This window comes from Sander lucioperca, chromosome 10, assembly GCF_008315115.2.
Source record: "Sander lucioperca isolate FBNREF2018 chromosome 10, SLUC_FBN_1.2, whole genome shotgun sequence".
NCBI lineage: Eukaryota > Metazoa > Chordata > Actinopteri > Perciformes > Percidae > Sander > Sander lucioperca.
Window position 1 is genome coordinate 3,986,431 of NC_050182.1, and position 18,026 is coordinate 4,004,456.

An 18,026-nucleotide genomic window follows, 5' to 3' on the forward strand; every position below is an offset into this window, starting at 1 on the left:
TGATTATAATGATGTTATGTTACTGGTGGTATGGTGATTATTAAATTCATTTTTTTTACAGTGGCTGCAGTAGCTTAGAAAAAGTCTTATTGTGGACCCATTACGTCAAACTCCACCCTTCAATATTGGTGAATTAATTTGCTATGAACAACTGAACTGTTGCAATATAGCAGTTTTTCACTTCAGCACGGCCTGGAAGTGAGAAATGCTGAATCCTCATAAGCACTCAAGGACATCAGTACCCTGGAGCGTTGCCTGGGTGGGTCTCTCTGTTAGCAGTTAGCAGTATCCCCAGCCAGCCTTTACCTCCAAGGGCGGTCTCTACAATGATATCACTGGGCCAAGTAAGAAAGGACCTGCTCCCAGATGCTTGAGTGGATGAATAATGACACTGTAACACAGCTTCTCTCTGTCTCTGATAATGAGGAACAGAAGAGCAGACCCTCCCTGAGGCGCAGCACCTGGAGTGGACTGCCTTCCTGTCTACCTCAGCCTCTACCTCTCTCAGGAGATGGGCAGCGAAGAGTGAGACTTTGGCCGCACGCCAGGCTCTCAGTCTCAGTTACACTCAATCACACTCAATTTGGTCTAATTGTAAAATTATGAAACATCTTATGAACTTACTTGACCATGTTTGAGCTCATCAGACCCTTACAAATGTTTACAAAAAACACTTTTTAAGGGTGTTTTTTTTGTGTCAGACATCTTTAGCTTTAAATATATGCCTGTCTTCCTCCCTCCACACCTACATCTTTCTCTTTCCCTCCACTTCTCACTCCTTTCCCTGCAGGGAGGCTTTGCCAAGTGGAGTCAATTAAAACTGTACATTTAAGTGAGAAATGTCTGTTTGAGTGTGCGTGTTGGTGCGTATGGTTTCATAACTGCGCTGTGTGCTTCTTTGTGTAAATGTGTGAATTTGTGGTATTTGCAAATGTATGTGTGTGAATGTGCATGTGTGTTGTGTGTTTCTGTGTCTGTGCAAATGTCTGAGTGAGTGTAGAGGCGGGGGCTCCCCTGGGGCCTGGCAGTATGGCGCTGTAGCGCTGCACACTCCTCCTGTGAAAACGCCTCCAATGGGACCAGGACAGCTGTGGCCAACCTATACCGTTTTATGGGCCAAAATAAGTGCTATGAGACAGACAGACACACACACACACACACACACACACACACACACACACACACACACATTACTCCAATCCTGCCAACTCTGGCTGTCAGGAACTCTCTCACACACAAACAGAAAAATTCACCCTATTTCTCTCTTTCTCTCTCATGCAGTCTCTAGCACTGATGCTTCTCGACATATGTGAAGGTACATTTTTCCCATTTTCATTCATACAGCCTACTCTTTCTCCCTCCCACTCAGCGACTTGGTGTCCTGGTCAAACACGACTGCCAAGAAGGGTTGTCTGCATGTGTGAAAGGAGTTATGTTATTAAAATGAAACAAATGACACAATAAAGAAATAAATTAACAAGCAACCCACATTCATTCATCTTGTCTGATAGTGTATACGAGCACATGAGAGAAATAGCACCTGGCAAGCACAAGTAAGCTCAGGAGAATCCACTTCAGACTCTGTGAATTGTAAGGAAAAGATCAATTTGTTGTGTTTTCATGAACAAAAACCAATCTGGTCAGATTCATAAAAATGCAATGACAGAGACTTATTTTTAATTTAATTTATTTAACAGTCACCAGATGATGAGATACATTCTCTTAAAAAAGAAATAGACAACAAAACTGATATTATTTTGAGATTTTAAAAACTATTATACAATATTCTTAATATATAGATTTTGTACAAAATAAAAGTCAGGAAAAGGGGCAAAGGGAGAGTGACATCTTAAAAAACAGAAGAAGAAAAAAGAGGAGGGGGATAGGAGTTGACTCAAACAACTACCACATTTAGGAGTGACAAAGACCAATCTCTTTCATAAATAAATATAGGAAAATTAGACATCATATATAGCTCTCTTTCCAATAGCAGGGCATTGCTAAATGTCTGTAGCATAGGTCATAACATAAATGCTTTGTGAGCCCCATTTGCTTAGAAAATTCCACGCATTTTCCACACGGAGATTAGTTCGAACCAGCGCGACTAAAAGCCCTGAAATAAAGGTATTTACTTCAATAATGGGTCTGATAGTCTGTGCCGTGCTTGACCTTTGGCTGTAACAATAACCCCCACCCCACCCTTACCCCCCGCATCTTTTCCTTTGTGTGTGGTACTTGGAACTACAGAATAGGGGTCTTTTTTCTCTTTCAAGGCCAGTAGGAAACAAGCTTCAGACTCCCCCACTCACAAACGCAGACAATTGAGCAGAGCACGTGTGGGAGGGGTGCACGGTATTGGAGCATAGGAAGGTCATACTGCACTACCAATATCATTTCACCATTTAATATTGTCCTTACACTATAGGTATTTCAGCACTGTCCTTGTTGGTCCTTAGAATTTGAACAATACAACAACAACTACAAGACAACAGAATAAACACACAAAAGTGGATGTGGATGGCTGTGGGGCATTACAACCCTGTTTGACATAGACTCATGCCACTCAGATTGGCTGATTGTTTTCTCCTTAAATCCCTCCATTTGCACCTATTTGAGTATTTGAAGCTCAGGGTATAAGTTCTGAAAAACATGGGCACAGGGGAATACAAAATTGGAGATTGGAAATGATTTACAATACAATTACACTACCTGTTTTCAGACACACACACCCAAAGAGTATGGAAACTGAGGCTGATGATTGATCCCACTGCAACAACAGACTTTTGTTCTATCCTTGTCTCCATCTTTTCCTTTTTGTACCCTCTGTGAGCAAGCAAGTGGACAGTGACATTGGCTCTTCTCAGAGCAGGACAGCAGGCAGAGTGACTTGGCGTTAATCACAGTTTTGTCTTGCTTTCTTGGCACATTAATTCGGAGGGGCGAGTGGCTGCCCGGACGGCCGGGTTGAGAGATGGGAGGACAACGCGTTAGATTCTCAATAATGACGCATTGCTGCCGCATCACTTTGCAGATTAAAAGCAAGATGCTGAATTTCAATCAAGCCACATTAATGGCTTGGTGTGAGGAATGGTCACTTTGTCTTCACTGGCAGGCAGAGAGAGAGAGAGAGAGAGAGAGAGAGAGAGAGAGAGAGAGAGAGAGAGAGAGCGAGAGCGAGAGAGAGAGAAACTGGCACGAGAATCCCAGGTGAGACAAGGTGATACGGTATTTTAATTCACCAAATTGCTTGCTAGCCAGTAATGATAGAATACATTTAATGATGTAGTGACAATATTCTGTAACAGAAGGCAAAAGGGCACTGACAAAATGTTACATCCAATAGAAAAGTCAAAGCACTAAGGACTAAATGCATGTAGCTGTACATAACAGGATTGCTGGTGTAAAATAATTATTTGGATCTGATGAGAATTGTGAGTTTTTAACATTAAAATGATAAACTGGTTTCAGATCAGGTCTCTATTTAAATATTCTGTATAAATACATTCAAACCAGTGTCAAATAAGGGTTATATTTAACAATTTATTGTATTTATTCACATTTTAAATTTCGTACATTGAGTGATGATAAGGAATTGGCAGTATCTAAGGTGTTGAGCTAAAGCTTGAAAAACCTAGGATCTAATCACAAAGCGACTACGATTTCTTTTCAAAACAAAGATTGTCCCCACCACTGACAATGACAGCATATGAGAAAAGGAGTCCAATTTTAATTCAATGCCCATATGTGACACTTTAACTATCAACGGAGCTTGTAATTTACTCATTTGTTGCCGTCAAATACTGCAGCCAACCTACAAAACATGTCAAGCTCTGCCTGAGCTGCTCTGTGAATGTGTTGCACTGCAAGATGTTACCCACTTGCAATAAAGTGCATTGAGAGTTCAGTTCTCATGGTAGATGAGAAGCGATGTTGGGCAAGTACAGCTGAGAGATTGTCATCACAGAATAGCTGATATGAAGAAAAACCTAATGTGGGGGGGGGGGGAAATCAAAAAAGGATAGGGTGAGAGAAGAATAGTCAAGACAACAAAGTGGGATGGGAGTGTTGGTCCTATAGTCTCTGTGTCAAGTCAGGAATGTCACAGTTGAGCACAGTGCTAGGGTAGGGTAGTTCTTTTAGTTCAGAGGTTAGGATGTGTTGTCCTAGACTTCAGCCAGGCACCCAGCTCTGGTTGCTATGAGCTTGCTGTGGACCAGTCAGACTGCTCATTCCCATCCCCATGCCCATGGTCACACCCATGCCCATACCCATGCCAATGCCCACCCCCTGGGCTAGGGAGCAGTCAAAGTTAAAGTCCATTTCCTCCCCAGAGTCCATAATGTCATGGAGGAGGATGGACTCCACATCGCAGTCCAAGCTACCGTGGAACATGTCAATGTCCAGGTCAGCTGGTAGTCTCTCATGGGGGTGAGGTTGGTGATAGCCATGGTAGTTGCTACCAACACTACCATTCCCCATCCCCTGGCCATGGTGGTATGGTCCGTTAGTCATGCCTTGGTGTTGTGGGTCGGGGTAATGGTTGTGACGGGGGTGTGGGGCGGTGGCCACGTGGCAGGAGTCCTGGGGCATGCCAAGCATACCTGCTGGGTTTGGGGGGAGGGTGGTGGAGGCAGGGAGATGGGCATGTGATGGGGGGCTGTACAGGTAGGGAGCTTTGTGGTTGTAGGTCTGCAGCTGATTGCTGTTGCCGCGTGGAATGAGGGCCACAGCCCGGGGTGGTGTGTGGTTATGGCTCTGGCTGAGGTTGTGACCGTTGTGAGTGAGGCTGTGAGGTGAGTTGTGGTTGGTGACATTGTTGTGATTATGACTACTAGTATGGCTGTGAGTTCTGTTATGGCTATGAGCTGAGCTGTGACTATGAGGTCCATTGTGTCTGTGGCCATTGTGGTGGCCAGGATGGTGGCTGTGATGGTTGGAGCCTACTCCATTACTAGCTTGACCCATCATAGGATGGCTTTCCCTCTCCTGTCCCAGCATCATGTCCTTGGAACAGTATTGCTGCCTAGCTGGACCCCCTGTTAGCAGACTCTGCAGGGCATTGGTGCTGGAGTATGCCCGCATGGTTCCAGAGAAACTTGCTGGCTTGTTCTCCTGAATGGTCTGCATGGGTGAGTGGTGGCGCAGCATCCCCATGCCTGTTGCATAGACGCCTGCACCATAGGGGCTCTGCCCCTTCACTCCTGAACTGTAGTGGTAAACAGGGGTTTGGTGCTTATGTCTGCCAACAGCTGGATGCTGCTGGTGTTGCGGCTGCGGTGGGTGATGGTGATGATAACTATCATCCATCAGCTTCTCATCCAGGCTGATGGCACCTGTCAGGTTAGCCAGCTGAGGCAGCTGCTCGAGGGGAGGACAGAGATTCCCTGCCCCCATGGATGGAGAGCGGGCACTGGTCGGTGAGGGGTAGAGGTGGGGGGAGGTGGAACAAGACAGGCCCCCCTCCTCGGGTTCCTCTGGCTCTCCCTCTGCGAGAATGGGTGACAGACGCCCACTCAATGTGGAAGCTGATGAACTAGCCCTGGAATGGAGGTCTGTCCAAGTATCAAACTCTCCATCTGTCCCAGATGCACCTCCAGTTCCTGCAAGGCCTTTCTGTGGTGGGCTGCCTTGGTCAGGGGAGCCCTGGAGCCCAACCACAACAGAGCCTGCTCCTATCCCAGGACGGCCAACCCTCTTGCCTCTGACGCGGCCTTTGCTTTTTAGGTATTTAGTGCTGTTGTCCATGGAGACTGCTCGCCGTCGGGGAGACTTTCCCATCTTTCCTCCATCTGGGTTCAGCATCCACCAGGAACTCTTCCCTGTTCCCTCATTCTGCACCCTGATAAAACGTGTGTGGAGGGATAGGTTGTGTCGGATGGAGTTCTGCAGAGAGATGAGACAGACACACAGTGAAAGAGAGATCTATTTAAATTGTAATATGTAGAGCACATCACTTATCATTAGTACACAAACTGCATTTCTGAGTGCACAAGATTCATATAAAATGTTCCAGAGGAAAAAAATATTTTGTTGAAATCAACAATGCTGACAAACCTACTTATACATCATTCAGTCTATACATGCTCAGTCAAAGAAAAATGTGCCAATTTATCAGATCGCTCCACGTCTATGATTATACACAAAACACACAGAAGTGGATACACAACCCTCTATGCAACCAGTGTCAACCAAAGTCAGAACATTGAGAGCATATTCAAAAACACAAACATGTTCGGAAGACAGCTACAGCTGGCACGGAGCACGACCCTGTCAGCCTCAACCAACCTGAAACGACCTGAGACTCAGTCTTGAGACACTCTCCTTATGCACGTCAATCCTCCCACTTTCATTTCCATCAATCCATCTGTCCTCCTCTACTTCTTCTTTCAGCTGGGCTGATGTAAGCTGCTGTGGTTGGGCGTACTGTATGTTTGAAGTCGGTGCCAGTCTGGCTTAGTGCCAGCCCTGTCTCTTCTGCTCTCATAGCTTGAATGGGGGGATGTAACTGAAGATTGAGCCGGGAGCAAGGAAGGCTAATTGATGTATCCTACCCTCCGACATCTACCTTCACTGCCTATCTCCCTTCCCCTCCCTTGTTCTGTCTTTATCACAATCCCTCTTTCTCTTTTGCCACGGAGTACTACATATTTTGTATTCTTCTCATTTCGCACACTTCTTTGCACACAACAGTCATTTTCCACTTCTGCTTTCAATCTCTGTGCCTTCAATTACACAGTGTGTCACCAATTACTTTCCCATTATCCTCTACACCGGCATGTACAGTCACTGACTCAGTAATTCATAGGATATAGCTTTTTTATTATCATTTACATCTCAAGGGTTGCTGAATGCGGAAGGTTCCTGGAGTGCAACAGAGTCTGTCGTTGCAATTCTGCTCTTTGTTGTGCGTGAGGCATTTTGATGCTCATGCAGGAAAATATAAAATCAAAAGCTCCTCCTGTGGTTTAGAAATATACTGGGACAGTAGATGTTTCAGATCGAGGGGTACTCACACTCCCACCATCTCCATTATGTTGCAGATTATTTGTATTCACACTGAATTGCACGGCAGGGAAACAAATGAATCAAATTGCGGCGCAGAACACATAAATGGGAGGCGAACTGAATTCATGTGATCTGTGAATGCCTCCTTAGGTTATCTCAATGTGACACCTCCGGCATTGGGTAACCATGGCAACCTGGTAAACGTGCCATGGCAGAACTATATCATATAGTGGTGAGAGTCAAGAGAGTGAGAAAGAGATGGAGGGAGAGTGGGGGATGGGGTAAAGGATGCAAGAGGAGGCGGTTGTTTGATGCTGATGCTCCAACACTAAACAACCTTTCATCTTGGCAGTGCAGGTCCGCAGGGGATGCCCACTCCCTGCTTCTGACGGCTTCTCTACGTGCCGCGCCAACTCCCTGTCTCACTGTGGCTGGATCATCCACCTATCATACCACTCCAAATCATTCCCATCCAGTCCTGTGCATGCCTGAATTAAAACATACGTAAGCTTTCATGCCATTCCACCATGGTCGGTTGTAAATGGGGCATCTTTCAGAGAGCTGAACCACTTCATGCTGCAACTCTGTGTGACCCGTCTGATTCAAATCGCGATTTATCCCTGTATGAGGGAAGAGCAGCCCCATTGAACTTGGATGGATTTGTCATCATCCCAAACCCTCTTTATCTGATGAATCCACCTGCTAGAGAGATTTGAGAGATTTCGGACAGTGGCCAGCCATGGCATCATCGTCATCATCACTAGTTGCTGGCATCCCGTTGTGTAGTTTTCCACCACATGTTTTTCTCTGTCATCCTGTTTGTGTGTTTTAGGATCTAAGAATAGCTCAGGTTGCAGGTGGTTTCACTGTGGGTGTGGTTCTGTCCGCCTGCTGTTCCCTTAGTCTGAGTCAGGGGCAATTTGGCCAGTCTATGGCCCTCACGCCCCCGAAACAAGCAGTCACTGCTAATCCCCCTCCATCCCCGAGTAATCCCAGACAATCCTGGGCTAATCCCAAGTTGATTCAGGGGCACTCCCAGCTGGGTGTCTCACACAGAGCCATGCCAGGTCACCATGGACACAGCGGGCTGCCCGGATATGCTATGATCCAATAGTAATACAGCATAAGGGAGGTTTGAAATGTGGGAAAAAAGGGACACTATAAACGCCTTATAGGATGTGGTATTAAACTATTCCTGATGTTTGTGAATTTTAGTAGATTTTTGAGGAAGTGATCTGATGTTAACCACATTTTTGATGCCTCCATCGAAATAACTACCTTTACTCTGTGTTTTGTCCTTGAGGGTTGGCTTTGCCACATTTTTACCCCTACGGGTTGAATAGAATAAAATTGAAAACTTTATTATGTATTAAATATTCATAAAATGGAAATTCTCTTTCAGCCCCCTGGCTTGCTGAGGCAGACGGATGAAGCCCACAGAAACATACAATGACAGAGAGGAACACACACATCACACGCCTGGGTCCAGGAGGCTGCTTCCTATTCAAATCATACCCCTTTAATACAATGGGCCTAGTGGAGAGGGCTCTAAATAATGAATGAAGCAGTGGCTGGGCTTATGCAGAGCGATGCACTGCCTGGTCCCATAATACTGAAAAGAACAGACAGAGTCATACGTAGCGGTCTGACTCCTTTGTTTTGTTATCAGGGACATCCACGTCATTGTCAGTCTACAAACTTAATCAGGCTAAAAGGGCTTAATTTGGACATAAAGTAAAAGAGGATAAGGGTAAGAGTTTATGGACAAATCAAAGCCAATTAAGGTGGAGAAGGTTCTATTGGTAGCAGGAAAACAATTAGCTTGGGTTCAACTCTCATTAAGGCCTAAAAATCCTAATAGGTGATTTAGATATTTAGACAATACAGTAGATACCAAGTTGCAGGACAGCCCTCTTTATCCTCAGATTAAAAGCTTAGGCTCTTTTTGAACAAATCTGACATTATGACACTTTTTTCCACAACACACAGGTGGACTAAGACTATAATTTGTCCATAATAATCTCTTTAAGAACCATTCATTTGAATCCTACAATACCAATCAATTGTACTCCAAATCCCTCTCCCTTCTTCCATGCAAACCCGGTTTGATTCACAGACTGAAAAGGCCTATTTAGTGTTGGGAATCAATGAAGTTTAATGACTATCAGTGCTGAGGCTTAGCACACATCAAGGCCTGACTAACTACACAATCCACCTGCATTATGAGGCTAATATGGGTGCTCAATATGCCATATCCCCACTGTTCGCACAACAATGTCAAAACTGCCACAGGCTTGTCAGTTAGGTGACTGTGTCCACTTGTGTAAATTGGCTTGGTGCCCAACGCGTCCCTCTGTTGCCTCTCCCAAGATGTCAGTCAAGCAGTAGCATTGGGATAATATGAATATGGGGGCAGGGGCCGTTATGTTGTGCCCAATGGTTCATCTAGGACAGGGGTCATCAACTAAATTTTTCCAAGGGCCAGAATTTTTCTAAGCAGACACTCCGGGGGCCAGACTTTCAAATAAAGAAAATAAAATGAATTTATACCTAATACGCCTATTCTTGTTCGAAATGTTCACTTTCTTGCTGAATTAATGCTATATATATATATATATATATTATTTTTTTTTTTTACATGTATTAGTGTGAGCAAACTCCTAAAAAACATGGAAACTCCATAATGATAACTAGCTCTTTAACTAGAAAAAGATCTCAGACTAGGAGGCAGTTCACTGAGGAGTGATGGTTAAAGTCTGTGATTATGGAAACATGGTTGTAGAATGCAGCGTCCTGATTGGTGGAAAATGCTTGCAGAAGGAAACGGCTGTTGTCAGGTAAGAATGTCACTGTCAAAGAGGCTGAAGCGAAAAGTTGACGTGGAAAAGCCTTTAATGATGAATGGACAGATAAGCAGGCTATGCATTCGTCATGTATGCCTCGTTGGCAATGAAACGATGTTGTTGCAAAATAATACAACCATCATCATCAAGAATGAAGAACGCAAACATAATGGTCGCGTCATTCACGTGCATATTAAGTAGCCACATGTATCTGTTGTGGTCTTATAATACATCCATAGGTTTACTGCTCCAGCGGAGAGGATGGTTCGCTCAGCCAGCAGTTAAGTTCATAAGAATTTGTCCAAATTTCAAGATTCCCGGCAAACTAAGAAACAGTTAGACTACAAACCGACAGCTTTTGTTTTAGCTTGTTTGTAAAAATTCTCTATTTGCAGAGTAGAGCTGTGTTTGCGTAAAACAGCGCGGTGGACAAGAGTGGACTGAGCAGACAGAGCAGATTGAAATATGCTTTCTACACGTTTATGCCTGTCTATACAGGTGAGTGCATTGATAAGTATTGACTTTTTACTCACAAAGGTTTAATTGTAGCCTACTTACAGTAACGAGACTAGCGTGAGTTGATCTGCCCCAGCGGCCGTTGGTAATCCTCTTTGTATCGTTCCCAGTCAGGTACTGCGTGTTTTAACGCACACACACCTCGGCTCAGCTGTGTGTGTGGAGCGCGGGCATCGCTGTACAGAATCCCGGCATGTGAATAGAAATGTAAATACAGGGGCTGGGTTTGTGCTCTACCTGTGTAATGTTACCTGCTATAAATGCTTGAAATGCTACATAACAGAACGCATTTTTCCTCTTCACCTTTTCTGAATACGTGATTATTCTGCGGGACAGACTAAAAGCTTTGGCAGGCCGGATCTGGCCCGCGGGCTGCCAGTTGACGATGGCTGATCTAAGATAACCTGTGGTGGGGGGTACAGCAGCAGGTGGAGGGGCCTGGGGGTAAAGGGTGGGAATATAGAGGTACCGAAAGGGGCCCCTCCATGCCACACAAAGGGTTGCCCTCAAAATACCCCCCACTCGCCCCATCCCCCTCCATTAGTCCCCCATCACAACCCACTCAGGGTTTTTCCCGCTCACACACCCACACACATGCTCACACACAGAAGGGCGAGGAAACAGGTCAAACGGTTTATAGGACCCATCTTGTGGCAAATGTGCACTCATTCAAACAGAACTGAGTGATGAACTAAGGACTGTGAGTGGGGTCTGGGAACCAGCAAAAAGAAACCACTCACCCGATTCAAACAACCTCAAGGGTGAAGCAGCGTGGTGCGCTTGCCCAGCTAAGAACACAGCAGCTGTTCTTGTAGTGGCACCGGGTAAAGCCGTTTGCCACACTCGACTGGTATTACCAAACCATTTCATGCAGAATGGAGCCATTATGTATTGTCAAAGGGTATCCCTCTATGGTGCACATTCATTTGATAAGCCTAAATCAAGGGGGAGTAACAGAAGCACTAACTGTGTTTATTGTGATGCTGTTTTTGCCTGTGCACAAGGCAGGAGGGATCAGGGGGAGGGGAGGTTCCAACACAAGCAGTTTTGTTCAGCACAGGAATGAGTTTTGTCAGCTAAGCCTGTCTCCAGGCTATTGGTGGAAATTAGTGCCGGCTAAATATTCGCTTTCCATGATTGATGTCACGGCTCGCGTTGTCCCTTTGAAGGAAAATAAAGAATTTAGAGCCATGTGGATTAATAGGGACAGGGTTGGGGGAATTTTATGTGTCTGAGGGGGACTTGAAGAGGGACTAAAGGGCCTAATGGCTATACAGATTTGGCACAATGGAGCTGAGACGATATCAGAGAGTGAGAGAAGACAAGTGAGACTATGACAGTGAGTACAAGAAAGAAAATTGGAAATTGTGTGTATGTGCTTGAGAGAGAGAGAGAGAGAGAGAGAGAGAGAGAGAGAGAGAGAGAGAGAGAGAGAGAGAGAGAGAGAGTGTGTGTGTGTGTGTGTGTGTGTGTGTGTGAGTGAGAAAGAGAGACATAGCTATTTGCCTGAGAAGCCCAGAGTCAGATGATTAAAATCCCTTTAGGAGGCTTCTTTAAGAGAGACAGATGGGCCAGACAGGCCTGTTTTTGGAATGCAATCAAATTGAAAAGATTAAAAAGGAGTCTCTTTTATTAGGAGGTGAGAAACAGTTACTTCTCTGCCACATGCCATCATCGCCTCCACAGCCGTGGTCACGACTGCATTGGTATGCGAGGCACATTACTGCCCTTGTTGGGGAAGAAATTAACCTGGGATTACGAATCGCATCTATCTCAGTGTATCACTGTGAGGTCTCTGAGGATTGGCTAGCATTTCTAATTTCTTGTTGAATAAATACAATTTACAGGAAAGAGTCAAAAACCTCCAGCTCTCATTTCTTCTAAAATCATTACGGAAAAGAATAAAGTGAGCCGGAGTAACTCAAGGACTTTTCACCAACAGCTGTCCTATTACGAACAGAACTTTCACTTAATCTCAACACAAAATCTGGTACAGGTACAATTCAAATGCACATTCCCTTGGCTGCCATTGTACTTGAATAGACTGAGTTTGCACAGTAGAGTGATTCAAGCACTGTGAAAGGTGCTCTGTATTCGACCCTATTATTCCACAACACTGCAGGAGTGCCATTTATAAAAAGGCTTAAAATGGAAACCAAGTGTGTGGTAGTGTGTCTGGTAGCCTCAGATCAGGAAGTGGCTGTGGAGAGGGGTGTAATGGAGTTGGTAGGGGATTCCTGCCTGACTGTGCACTAATTACATCCAATGGCTGGCGAGTCATCAGCCGTGCCCACCCTGGCGCCAAGGGAAGGGTTGGCATCGGGGTGGCAGGGTGTGGGATAGAGAAGGGCTGCCGCAGCTTTTGTGGGTAAAAATAGATGCTGACAGATTAGTAGAGCATCTGAGACCCGGACAGGGGATCGGAAAATCCGCTCGCCTAATGCCATGGACAGCTGAGTGTTTCCGGTGGGCACAAAAGGGACACAATCTGGGCATCACGTCTGACGCCCACGCACAAAACGGGGGAGCCTCAGAGTGGGTGTGAGCACGTGCCACAGGAGAGCATGGGTGTGGTTTTTCCACTGGGACATGCAAGGTAGGCAGAGCTCGCGCCCTCCCACTGAGGATTCACACAACAGGTGTTTGGGCTGGGCCACCTGTGGGGCCGGCCGCCTGCTCGCACTTCACACCTCGTCTAGGGAGCAAACTAACATTTTCCACTGGGCTTGCCATGCTTTTGTTAAAGACCAACACGTTTCTGGAGAGGCATTTTACGGCTCTTTTTACAAGATCTGCATGATATGCGTGTGTGCAAGCATGCACAAGTCAATCTGCATTTATGTGAGCGCCTGTGTGTCTATATTTCTGTATCAGTCCATTTAATAGCCAACAGGCACAGTGTGGATTTGATTATATTGAAACCTCCCTCTGCTAATATACAAAGAAACTGTCGGCCAACGATGGAATCAATGCAGGCCCAAGCTTTTTTCACATTCGGCCTCCACATAATCTCATTCATAACAATGAGAATCTCATTTCCCGCATTCTAAAGGTCAGTGCATACCTCTGATCACACTTTAATAAACATCATTCGCAGCGTTTAATTTAATTTCAGCAGAGCAGGAAACTCATAGGCAGCCATGCAAAATTCATCGGATCGTCCTTTAATTGCTTCACTTTCACAGTACAGAGAATGACCGCAATCACAATGAAGCAAAAATAATGCACAAATAGACAGAAACACAGGCACACATCTGCAGCACGCACGCACGCACGCACACACACACACACACACACACACACACACACACACACACACACAGAACCATCACCAAGTAGCGGCTCCCCATCTCTTTATCATCACACATTTTAACTCTCACCTAAATTGGCAAACTATAACAAACAACCACCACGCATACATACACCTATGTACACACACACACTCACTCACTCTGTCACACACGTACATTGCACACACATGCCAACATGACACAAAGCCTGGCACACCGGGCACACTCATTACTGCAATGCCAAGCTACCAGTTGCTAAGGAGACCTGTGGGAGAGGGAGGGTTCCTTGTTGTTGCCATAGCAGCCGGCTTGCTCCCTGCCAACTCTCTCCCTCAGGGAGAACCAAGGCAAGAGGTGGGGGGTGAAGTGGGTAGAGGTAGGGGGCAGCAGTTTAATAGGGCTATGAGGTGCAGAGGAACTTCATTAGCCATCAGTGTGCGCCGCACCAACCACTGCTTCCCATGAATGCCTACCCACATGCAACACTTCAGGCTGCCGACTCACACTTACTCACACACAGTCCATAGACTCCCACATATTCGCACACCTATACGGAGAAGAAGATGGAGAATGGCATGCTTAGAATGAAAAGCACGGAGTTGGCGGGGGGGTCGGTGTGTCTGCAGAGGGAGGGGCTGAGAGGGCAGAGGTGGGTGAATTAGGGGAACAAAGGAGAGGGTCTTGAATGTGGGGGCCCGCTTGAAAGAGTGGTAGACTCTAATTCAAGGCTGTATGAAAGCAGTTCCCGCTGTAACTGTGCCTCTTCCTAACCAGCCTTGACCTTCAGTGACAGCCTCTATCCAGTTCAAACCATAGCGCTGTACAGCTAAACACACATGCAGCACATTGTACATGTGCTTTTTCTGTATACAATACAACTGTATAACAAAGTACACAACTGCAACCATTCCTCTGTATAGCCTGCAAGGTTATTTTAGAACATACTACAAGCTGTTTCACTATTTATGATCACATTTTGATCTTATGTCCACCAATAAAGAACGCACATTTGAAAGTGTCATTTACTTATCACTAAATTAGCGTTTGGATAGTTAAAAACATTCCCCGGCAACGCTCCTCTCAGCCACCTCACACACTCTGTGATCCCTTATTTTGTGTTCCACTGTCGCCAAACACACACTACGGATGTTGTCAATGCCATATCTTTCAGTTTCTGTTGTCAGACTATAAAATAGTGATTTGATTGTGAATGAGGGCTATAAACGCTACCCGTTAACAGAGCTGTTGAAAACATTAATGCAAGATTGACAAATTATCAAGCTTCTGCAAACACAGCCAAGGCGCCTCATCTTAGCCTACAAATGTCCCTGTGATTATAAGTTTTAATAATTTGATTAAATTGTCAATTTATATTAAATGGTTTTAGAACAATATTGTTTTTTTTTTTCATCTTAGTGCGGCAGCCCACAAGTACTATTGACCTTAATAGGTAGCATTTATGAGCATCCATCACAGTTTTCAGATTTATCCACTTCATCTTCAGGTGTGTCTCACTTTGATTTAGATGGAAGGACAAAAAACTGAGAAAATTGATTTTTAAATTCATCCATAATAGCATTCATGGCCTCAGAAATAAGGAAGAAAGTGGTCTCATGTGTGTCGATTCAAAGACCGCATCCCTCGAGATTGTCCTTAAAACTCACAATAAATAAATAATAATAAATGAGAATATATAACTGTTTTTTTTTCTTTAAATGTTGTGTCCAAATGACTGAACCAGCATTTTCAAATCTTTCCTTTTTTTTCCAAAGAGATCAACATGTTAGTGTGGACATGGCCTAAGAAGCAGGCTGCTGTGAAATCAAAGAGAAGAGCGCTCACCTCCTATAGGGTCAAAGTGAGTTCTGTATTCAGGAACAGTGCTTCAAATATTGACTGCATGATAACCCATGATGCTCCTGGCTGCCTCAAATTCTCATACTTTAAGTACCAGTATACAGTATGAATGAGGGAAAGTATCGATTTGGTCTGAATGAACTCCTTGTGGTTATTTACGGTTGAGAACACCACCTGCCACTCACCTAAACCTTTTCCACCCCAACCCAAGCTTGACCAATTCAGTGTGGCTGCATGAGGAGAGAAGATGAAGGATAGCGTAAAAATAAATAAAACCCTGTCCAACTGAGAGGAATGAAAAGATGGGGGACAAGGAAAGACAAGATTTCCCCCTCCTCCCACCCTTGTTCCTTCCCCCTCCTCTTTCTGTTTCCTGAAACAAAAAGAGCCCAATTAAGTCAGTTTGAGTTAGGGTCTTTTGTGTGTGTGTGTGTGTGTGTGTGTGTGTGTGTGTGTGTGTGTGTGTGTGTGTAAATGTGAATCCAAATCATGAGTGTGTGTGTGTGTGTGTGTGTGTGTGTGTGTGCAATAAATGGAAATAGGGGGGCAACGTACTGTAAGTTGTAGAGACAGAGAGTCTGAGAGGGGAAGGGGGGAGGAGGAAGGCTTATTGGGGTTGTGGGGGAGAAACGGGATGGGTGAAGCACTCTCTATCGCTCTCTCTCTCTCTCTAGCCTTAGAGGGCCAAACTTGCTCTCAGCTCCTCGACGGGAGACGCTGAAATATTAATCGCCACGCTCCAGCCGCAGACTAGTGAACACAATCGCTTCAAACTCCCACCCTAATGAGTGTGTTCATGAATGGCTAATGTGCACAGATGGGGGGCTGATGACTGGATAGATCTCAACGGGGAAGTGAGCGAAGGAGAGCAGGAAGGGAGGGAAGGGGGAAAGTGAATTTTCGGCGGGGCGTGGTGTTGGTGAGGGGGTGCAGAGGCGTGCCATGACCTTTTAAGAGCCTCCTGAAAACTTAATTAAGACTAGCCCCGCGCTACTCTTCCTTTCTTTATACTCCCTCTCCCACGCACACATCCTGACTCATGCTCGCATGCCTGCACACACACACACACACACACACACACAAATTCTCTATGATCCCTCATTTTCATCCTCTCACCTCCTAGTGCATGCTAATTGTTTATCCCCTTGCACTTTGCACACACCCCGCTGAGATGATGCACGCTAGATTTCTGGGTATAAAATTTCAAAATGACTCACAAAGGCTTTTTTTATGAACATGTCAATTTCTTGGTAATGTTAACGCATACACACATCCTGAGATAAACAAAAACACGAGTAGACATTAAAACTGCAGAGGCAGTAATGTCGTTCCTCGCCCCCTACATGGATACATCTCAGAAAGAGCATGGAACAAAACCACAGGGCTTTAAAGAGCAAGGTGAAGCGCTTCTTCCCCTTACATGCCACTTACTTCAACAGAGAAGTTGAAATTACATCTCACTGATGGGCTGAATCCTAACCTGCTTCCATCGCAGGGCGTGTATAGGCCAAAGTGCCTTCTCAACTGGAGCTTGTTCTTTGGGGATGCTAATGCTTCACATGCATCTTTTATAGCTGAATCTGACCCGTTCTTTCACCCTTGGGTTAAATTTTGCCTCGGCATCTTCATCACTGACTATTCTCCTCATCGTCATTTCAACTACTGACATCAGACACATTTTGATAACATGTGGTGAGTAACAGAAATGCGGGTTAACCCGTCTTCCCAGGACTCCATTACCATAGAGGCCACCTACGGATTAAGAGCATCCAGCGTGCAGACGCATACACAGACACACATACATACACCGACATGCATACACTCACAGCATCTAATTAGAGGAGTGAGATGCTGTGACCTAAATCCTAACCTCTCCTCGGCAGTCAGGATCAGAGCCTCTGCTTGGATCGGTTGGATTAGGGCGGGAAAATGGAAGGTGCCTCACAGTAAGAAGTATGGGAATGGAAAGGGATTGGGGAGAGGCATAGTGATGGGAGTATGGAAAATTAGACGACAGAATTGAGGTAGCAGAGTCATGTCATATAATGCTTACCATACATTTTACTTTAAACTGCACTTTCAGAACATTATGAAACTGCAGGTTTTACATGTTGGCTATCAAAAACATGCCCTCTCATTTTTATAGATACTTTATAGATGTTGGAGTTCATTTGGTGATCATAAATGAGTGCTTCTAGTCAGTCAGGTCCCTCCATGGGATCACTGCAGTATTTACAATTTACCTCAAAATAAACTTAAAAAAATCTAATTCTGTTGTCTTTGTTAAGTTTTAAATGTAAACTGTAAGTTAATGTTTGGAAAATGTTTTGTCCAACATTAAAGTTATCATATTTTGGAGAGGTTTTATACTTCATCTTCTCAGTTTATGTTGCGAGATGTTGAAATTTCCTTCTCTTCCTAAGGAACCAGTGTTTTCTTCTTACCATATATGTTTTAATACACCTACCATATGTATACATATTTATACATACAGTATATATATATATATATATAT

General features: G+C 44.8%; 1 protein-coding gene across 2 annotated transcripts in view; it reads right to left on the reverse strand.

Moving 5' to 3' along the window:
* Positions 1-2,257: 2,257 nt before the first annotated feature.
* LOC116042875 (forkhead box protein O3-like) overlaps positions 2,258-18,026 on the reverse strand; it is a 32,477-nt gene continuing 16,708 nt past the window's right edge. For both annotated transcript variants that reach the window (XM_031289313.2, XM_031289303.2), the window contains one exon: positions 2,258-5,883. In XM_031289313.2, the coding sequence (XP_031145173.1) occupies positions 4,171-5,883 (1,713 nt within the window). In that variant the 3' untranslated portion in view covers positions 2,258-4,170. The remainder of the gene's footprint in view (positions 5,884-18,026) is intronic.